Below are 9,486 nucleotides of genomic sequence, written 5' to 3' on the forward strand. Positions count from 1 at the left end.
TGTAAATAATATTCAGTTTGTGGCACAGAGTGATCGTTTGAGAGCCGTATGCGAAGTATGAACTGCACTTCAGCGTGCACATCCTTTAAATAATCATATCGCATTTTAGAGTTATGATTGCGACAAGCATTTTATGTTTTTTTCTTTCATAGCGAACACACAGTTGTGCATGAAAATAAATGTTTTACAGTGTCAGTATAACTACTCTAGCCTATATAATGTTGATTTTACCAGTGAATTAAATTGACTAATAATGTTGTTAATGACAGATTGCAAGCTTAGGCCTATATCTCAAACATAATTAAACATCAGAATTATTATAAGTAGAATAGAATTATTTATAGAAACCAGTAGACGTACACATAATATTATTATTGTTGTTGTTTTACCATATGTTTGAGGAGAACAATAATAATTGTTTCTCATATTAATCTTTATTTGACATCTACAGAATTGTGAGAAAATCGTGATCTTTATTTTAAACAAAAAAAAAATAAAAAAAATAAAAATAAAAAAAATAAAAAAATAAAAAAATAAATAAATCGCGATTCTCATTTTAGCCAGAATCGTGCAGCTCTACCTGAAGACTATTTATTGGTGAAAACTGGACTGGTGCTGCTCAATGTATCAGATGAGACCTAAGAGAAGAGTTTAACGTGTAAAAGATTAAACAAAAAAAAGTGAATTTCCGTCAGTTGTATTGAACTGAAATGGGTAAAATTGTGACTACGAGAAAAATCCCATATGCTTGAAAAATTTGTCCTTTTTTGGTAAATTTTGAAAGATTACATTGTTTTTGGTTAATTTAGAAATATTTGATTCACATTTATATTTCAAAGTGCACCAGAGTACATTTAGGATTGCAAGACCAACCTTCATGGTCTGCACCAGCCCTGCAGGCACAGGACGTCAACATGACGTCATATTGACTGTGTACCACAATCTGTCAGACCGACATCAATGCCCAACGTCCAACCTAAAATCAACCAAATATCAAAATCTAATCTTGTTACACCTTGACGTTGTGTGGACATTACCACTAGTCCATCTATCAGACGTTGGATTTTGGTGACTTTCCAACACAACCAAATATCAACATAATTTGATGTCTGTATTGGACGTCAAAATAACATTGTCCTTAGACGCTGGCTAGACATTGAATTTTGGTCACCTGTTGTCACAACCTAAATCTAGCCTAATATTAACGTCTTATGTTGCATGCCTGCTGGGAGGGTTCAGCAGGCACCGTTCACAATTGTTTTTAATATAAACCGGAATAAGAGTGCAATCCCATCAAATGTGCACACACCATAACTATCGACTTGGGGTATAACTGAGATTCAAATATTCCATCTTGGTAGGAAGCGTTCTTGATTTTAAAAGACACTCTGAAGCTTACCTGTCAGTTCGTGGTGGATAAGCTCAGCGAAGTTGGGATCGTCGCCCCACCAGAAGAGCCAGAGCTCCCGACGTCCCTGCCTCTGGCTCCGTCTCCACACGCTCAGCACATCCGACTTCAGACATCGACTGAAGCTGCAGAGGATGGGGTCTTCCTCGGTGACCGGGAACAGCATGGGCGCCGAGATCGGACCTTGCCAAACGTACCTCTTCCATTTTATCCCTGTCAAATCAGCCTGTGAGAAAGAGACATCGCATTAGCTTCTGTCTGTTAGGCCGCTCACCACCTGCGAAAAGACACACACATATTCGACAGCATCTAAAAGTCTTAGCGCTGATCTATTATCTGGTTTTAAGACCAAAGATAAACGCCATTGATGTGATGGAACAGACCCTAGACCAGCAGCACTCGAGCTATGAAATACTTAATGGATCCCAGCCCAGGAGTTAATCCTGCCTTAATGATCCGCTGTAAGATCAGCCACACTCAGACTGATACAGATAGGAGAGATCAGAAAACAATGAGTGAAGCATAAGATGGAAAGAAATGACTTCAAACTAAATTTGCCTAACAGTAATAAAGTATTTTAACAACCAAATGAATCGATTTAAAAAGGAAATTAAAAGGCATTTAATAAAAGAAAAAAGGGGATTAAAAAATAACCTCATCATCAGTGTGCTGATTAACAAATAAAACATAAATTGACATGCTTATGCACATCCTTAATTGACTTGGCAGGACAGGTAATGCAGGCTTCAGCTTTTACAAACTGGACAGTAGTGTTTATAAAGCCATGAACACAAAACAAATATTAACCGTTATATTCTGAAAACCCTGACCATTGGCAAAACTAACAGCAGTCAATCATTCTCATGCAGGCCTAGCTAGAATCAGACATGGCAAGAGGCAATTGTTCACAGTCACACTGATGATAATGCTCATTTGTTGCAAAGTGAAACTTGTTGCAGATGTAGGAAAAATATTTCCATCTGACTTAAGAGAGAAGATCAAACACCTGCAAAATATGCAAAGAGACCATCTGCAGAGGTTGCATTGAGAAAAATACAGCAGCAAAAGCTGCTAAACACTTGTTACTGAAACTAAAAATGGGACAAAACTACCAGTGGAAGTTTAAACCGTTGACAGCTGAGGGCAAGTAGTAAATTAGAAATTTACTCAAATTTCATCAGAACAGAGCTACATTTTTATACTACATTTAAAGCAATCAAAAAGCATGGCCAATTAAATGAAACAATCAATTTAACCAATTTAAAAACGTAACAAAACTCTTTTTATTCTTAATAAAAAACAAAGAACAACAATCCTCGTCCTTATGAATAATAAATATTACAATTATTAGTAGTATTGCTTTATTAATTACTTCAAGTACTGTAGCGGGCCTATAGTTCTGTTACAATAGCTACGTTTCCATCCACCTATTTTTATGTGCATTTTGGATATGAGCATGAAAAATGGTTGATGGAAATGCCAAGATGCACATCAATTTTGAAAATGTGCATAAAAAACGTGTGTGCTGAGTAGGATAAACTTTTTATTCCATGAGAAAAGATGCGCATAAACTACGATGAAAACAATTTTACCGAACAAATTCCAGAATTAAAAAAAAGTCAAAGTCAGCAGGCTTAGCACATTGTAAAACATCTAAAATGTTGTTTTGATCATTCTAAAACGCCGTAACCATTTCAGTATTAGTGTTATCATATTAATTATCTCCAGAACTGTTGAGATCGTCTGTGCTTCACGTCTCACGTCTTCAAATGCCACCACACGTTCATTGCGTGTCGACATTTGTCTTCTGGGGCTTATTAAATAAAGAAAAGATTGCCACAGCTTCTACCGTAGACGACTCCGTTTTTACTTTTGATATTGGCACCAGTTAATCAGGAAGTGACAATTTTGTTCTCTTTGACTACTTGAATGGAAACTGCTTTATTCGCACAACTTTTATGCGACAATTCAGATTTGCGCATAAATTTACTTCACATCTTGGGATGGAATCATAGCTAATGTCTTCAAGTTAAACTTTCTTCAACCTGTCAGGCTGTCAGATGCTTGAGTACATACATGTACATAACAATATGGGTAAACTGCTGGTGAAGTGTTTCCTAGAATAAGTCTCTAGATGAAGTTCACGTTCATGTCCTCATATAGTGAGCTGGCAGACATTAAAAACAGTGCAATTTATTCACACAAAAATGCAGAACATGCAGACTTTATATTTAAACTGCCTTTCTACACTGGTCTACACTTCGATCTGACTGTTTGTACAGTGCTAGTTTAGATTTATTCATCTAAAATTTGCCAAAGTCCGCATCAACTGCCAACTGCACTTTTACGTCTGAATTCCACAATTATGTCCACATTTTCACATTGCTGAAATCATTAGGTGCTGTGAGGGGGGGGAAATGTCAAAACGGTCTAAAAGGCATAATGAAGACATTGGCAGAAATGTAGGAGGAAAGTAAACAACCTCATGAAGCACTTCTAATTTCCAGCACAAAATCCTTGTTTTTCCAAAAAGAAATGGAATTTAATGTGATCTAAAATTAGTAATGACCACAATATGCAAAAACACCATCGGAAAGTGTGTGTGTGTGTTTTAAGGACAGGAGTCATGTTTGGCTCGAGGAATCTAGCTCCTTTGACTTTCCACTTAAACTTGAGTGGTTTGTTGGGTCACGGCCTCCAACATAACTTCCTCCTTTGTCATAACATCTCTCTTTCGCTAGAGTTTTACAAGAAATCCTGCGTGCGCTGCCAGGAATGACAGCAGATGCTTTGCGTGAGAATCGAAGCAAACAGCTGAGCAACAGGTGAAGTGACACCAACATCCCCCTTGAAAACACACTCCAACCAACAGGCCAAAACTATCGGATGCTTTCTCTGCTGCCTCTCGCTCTCAAGAGATGCTCATCAATAGTGTCTGTCTCACATTGCTTCAGCCACTCAAAAAAGTCAATCGGGCGCCTGAAGACCAATAGCCCCTGGAGACCCGTCCAATGACAGGAAAATAGCTTCACATGCGCTCAAGATAAAAACTGTGACTGCTTTCAATTCATTTAACTGAAAGAGTTCTTCTTCATAAGCATGACGACCTCACTGGTGCAAAAAAAAACTTGAAATGTCAATCTCAGGAAGCCACAAGTTATCTGCAACATATCGCAAGCGCAATTTTATTGCTACACTACATAAAATTAATAAGCACACATTACACAAAACAAAAGTGGTTAGCTGATGATGCTTAATAAACTTTCTTGTTCTAGTTCAAAATCATATTTACGCCATCTACCAATGTGGCTAATAATATAGTCTATAACTTTAATGTTTGCGTGTTATGAGGCAGCAAATGTGTGTGCTGAGGTGAGACACAGTTTCCCATGAGCTGAGCCTTACAGTGGTGTGCTAAAATTACACTAAGCAAAACAAAACGGGGTCAAACACTTTAAGAGCTTACATGTACAGAGAAATATGCAGATGGACTGTTCTTGGTGATCACAGACCGACACTTGTATTATATAAACATTTAACATACCTTAAATATAAGAATCTGATTGACATGAAAAATCGTGAGAAGGAAAAAACAAAGGTGACACACCTGCAACTAAATAACACAACTCATCTGAGACTGAAAGCGCAAATGAGTTTCTGGAAAACTGCAACTATTCATATTCAAATCATCAAGCAATACATTCAAACAAAGTGTGCAAACAAGCTCTCGGTGGAGCCATCCATCTTCAGACAATATCAGAGATTGTGCTGTGGCAGTAATAAAACAGAGCAGGCATTAAACTGGATAAGCTGAAGTTATATAATTCACCACAAGGCCTTGACACTGTTGGTGCGTCTGCGTACTTGTTTTGCTCAACTAGTGAGGGACACACTTTTAAAAAATGTCAGATAGAGCTAAACAAATAATGCCTGTTTTAGGGTGGTCCATAGTAATTATAATAACCTTAATCTAAGGACAATAGAAGTCAATGAGATGTCTGCACATGTGTAAAGGCACATGTGGGTGCAGAAAAGTGCCGTAAACAACCCTGCAGGCTCCAGGAATACCCTCCCTGTCTATTTCAAACCCCATGTCTCTTATTGCAGACATGAGGTAAACCCCAAACCCAGCATTGGTTATTTTGAGCCAAACTACTTATGCATGGTGTACGCACTTAATGCAAACACACCAAATCTGTCAGAACTAACATTTTATAAACTGCTTTTATAATCTTGAAAGAAAGAGGCAAGATTCAAGGACTGTTTTAAGTGTTGCATAATGCACTTTGTGTATTTTTGTGCCAAATTCAAATGCATGTTTCATACAGCATAGGAATGTGTGTTCTACATTTGGATTTATGTTATTTGTGTACAAACACATTACTGGTTATTTAGAGTGAGACAAAAGTTTATGGCTGGCTCACACAATGCAAACACAATAAATCTGTCAAAACAGTTTTAATTAAATGAGAATTTAATTAGAACTAGAATTTTAAACAGAATTTAAATTTCAGTTCACTTTTAATTTCTGAAAGAAAACCTTTACTGGGAAAACTTTTCGATATAATATACATTTCCTAAATATTTGTTAATATTAGCACATACTTATGAAATCTATATAAAAATGTGTTTGTTATTGAAATATATTTTAAACAACATTCCTTTTTATCAAAATAACAACATAGTAGTTGTAGTAATAATTAACAAAGAAATAAAATATGTTTTAAAATATTAAAATGCTTAGAAATGTTTCAGTTTACTTTTAATTTCTGAAAGGAAACCCTTTAAAATTTCAGGGTGAATATGTGCTGGATTTTGCACCAAACTTCAATTCATGTAAAAATGAAGCATTGCATATTATTACTGTGTGCAAAATTTCATATTTGATATTAAGGAAATATTAAATGTAGTAAAAAAAATCTTCATTTTCAGTTTTAAGTATTTGGAACGCATCATTTTAACACAATGAAGTTGTCATGGGAACAAAGTTGACGTAACATTCAGAGATACAACTTTGATGATGTCACTGAATTAATGACAACTTTAAACATAAATATATGCCGAACACTAAGTATAAAACATTATTAATAATAAACAAATAATACAAGTGTGCTAATAAAGGAGTAAGCTGTCATCGTGAAAGTTATGACTTGACGTTTGTGTGGAAAAATGCCTAAACCTGGTGTTGGTATTGTATTGTTAAAGTTACTGCTTACACATACAAACAACACCTTTTCGAGGAATGACCCGAAAATATTGAGGTAAAGTTAGTTTTATATTCGCACATTCGTTCATTTAACAGGCCCTATATTGTTTACCTATGCTACTTTGGATATTCGGTCTGAATTAGCATGCAGATACGACTTCAAAACAACATTAGCACTATTTAATTGACTGTGATGTTGTACTTTAATAGTCATTGGCTGCTAATATGACTTTCCTATTAAGAATCTGCAAATGATGCTTTTCTAAAAATATATTACTTAGGAGAATGTCTGAATGTGAACATAAAACTAACTTTGAGATGCCTCTATCCCAAAAATCGCTAGTGGCAATACATGTGTAAACATTCATGTAAACACCCGCACATGAGAACGAGCAGTCTGAAATGAAGCCTAAACTGCTTGATTTACACAACTCCTAAAATACTGTATTCATACTTGCAAAAAAAAGTGTTGCTAAAAAGGAAACTTCAACTTTCATTCTGCCAACTCTCTCTCTGTCTTCGTTATGTGCAATTTACAAAGACATCAAATCAAAACACGCAGGCAGTTCGCGTTAAGCCATCTGGCGCAATACACTACAAACATGTAATCTCTTTAGAAAAGCCTACAAATAAGCAAATAAACACAGAGCGTGTTTGAATCACACACACTGGGCCCTGATCCTGTTCGCTCTCTCGCTCTCTCCACTGGGGCTGATGTTAGCATGCTAGGCGGCTAAAAATGGCTGCTTTTTCCTTTTAGTTTTTAAATCTCTTACCAGATAGAATAGATTGGAATGGCAGTCCTCCAAGCTGGCCCCGTTCGGTACGAAACAAGCACTCATCCTTTCACTGCGCGCTCGAACATCCCATCATCGGGCTTTCCATGGAAAAAGAAAAAGAACGTTTCTCCGAATTCGAGTCGAATGTGAACGGAATTATTTTTAAACAATCGGTGGGGGAATGGAATTCAACAGCCCCATTCGATCGCTCGCGCCTCCCGCGTTCAGCCCGAATTCGAATTTAAAAAAATAACGGCCTCAACCGTCGACGAGGCTGCGAGGAAACAGATTACATGTAGAAACCGAGGAGGAATGTGTTATTAAAATAGAAAAAGGAAAGGGAGAGCAAAAAGAGGCAACTCTCCCCCCTCCCCCTTGGCTTAAAAACGGTTTTAGCTTAAAAACGACTCTCTTATACCTCCATCTCCACCGAAAGCGGGTTAAAAACGAACAACATTCCGCGGTAAAAGCGTCGAAGGGTGACGAGAAGCTACATGAAATGGCTCATTTTCATTTAAAAGCGTATACTCGGTCTGTGTTCCTGCTGGTTTCCATTTGAATTCATGGATTCCTTTCTCTAATGGCGGCCACAGGGAGAACTCTGCCTCCCGGAGCCCATTGGCTGCTCGGCGGTCATGAGGGGCGTAACAACACGGTGAATGACGCGCGCTGCCGCTGGAGGAGCCACTGAGCGGAGCCCGTCACAGGTGGAGGACTCGCACCCTGCGCCACCTAGCGGTCGTGTAGCAGCACACCCGAGATGTGAGCGTGATTTACTCATTGATAGATAATAGAGCACATCAAGTACATCACATACCTTTTAGCTAATTATTACAATTAGTCAAATACTTTTTAATATAATTCATTCATTCTTTTTCCTTCAGGTTTGTTGCTTCATTAATCAGGGGTCGCAACACCAGAAGGAACTGCCAACTTATCCAGCATATGTTTTACACCTCGGATGCCCTTCCAGTTGCAACCCAGTACTGGGAAATCTTTTTGATATAATATACATTTCCTAAATAGTTGTTATTATTACCACATATTTAATAAATATATTAATAGTAAATTAAAACTGTGTTTATTATTTTAATATATTTTAAACAACATACATTTTAATCAAAATAATAACATAGTAGTTGTAGTAATAATAAACAAATAAATAATGTTTTATAATAATAAAATGTTTATAATAATAATAATAGTTATTATTATTGTTGTTGTTATTATACTGAAATGTGCATTATTAAAATGTGTAAAATAGTACTTATTATAATATACTACTTATTATTATGATTATATTATTATTATTATTATTATTATTATTATTATTATTAATGATAATAATATCAATATTATTTGTTATTAATTTAATTACAACAATAATATAATATTAATAAGAATAATAATATAATAAGAATAATAATAATGTAATAATTATGATTATTATTATTATTATTTGTAATTAATTTAATAGCAACAATAATATAATAATAATAATAATAATAATGATTATTATTATTATTATTATTATTATTATTATTATTATTATTTTAATAACAACAATAATAGAATAATAATAATTATTATAATTATTGTTGTTGTTATTACTTTAATAATAATTTAATAACAACAACAATAACAATAGGAGAACTACATGTATATAACATTTAATCAATTTACCAATACCAATGGAATAGTGAACTTAGTAATAATAATAAATAATAATAAACAAATAAATACATTAACAACCAAACAACTAAATGTTTTTAAAAGTATGCACGTTTTATTCCTGATCACATTTTCAAACATTTAAACACAACAGAATGAAGACAAGTTCTAGTGATAAATAAACTTAAATACTTAATATAAAAAAAAATAATAATAATTAACTTTTTTTAAATTAATATTTTATCGGTTGCTTAATCAAATTGTGTTTTGGTGTACAGTTGCAGAATTATTAAACCTCCTTCGAATTAATATTATTTTTTTTATATTTCCCAAATGATGTTTAACAGAGCAAGGGAATTTTCACAGTATTTCTGATAATATTTTTTCTTTTGGAGAAAGTCTTATTTGTTTTATTTCGGCTA

The 9,486-nt window shown here is 34.9% G+C and overlaps 1 protein-coding gene across 1 annotated transcript in view; it reads right to left on the reverse strand.

The window, feature by feature from the left end:
• The window catches only part of med13a (mediator complex subunit 13a), an 88,047-nt gene extending 80,073 nt beyond the window's left edge, over positions 1-7,974 (reverse strand). The window contains exons 1-2 of the mRNA XM_056466127.1: positions 7,391-7,974; positions 1,400-1,634 (exon numbers count right to left, since the gene is read on the reverse strand). Coding sequence (XP_056322102.1) covers positions 1,400-1,634; positions 7,391-7,456 — 301 coding nt within the window. The 5' untranslated portion in view covers positions 7,457-7,974. The remainder of the gene's footprint in view (positions 1-1,399; positions 1,635-7,390) is intronic.
• Between the last annotated feature and the right edge of the window lie 1,512 nt (positions 7,975-9,486).

The sequence above is a fragment of the Danio aesculapii genome, chromosome 10, assembly GCF_903798145.1.
Source record: "Danio aesculapii chromosome 10, fDanAes4.1, whole genome shotgun sequence".
Taxonomy (NCBI): domain Eukaryota; kingdom Metazoa; phylum Chordata; class Actinopteri; order Cypriniformes; family Danionidae; genus Danio; species Danio aesculapii.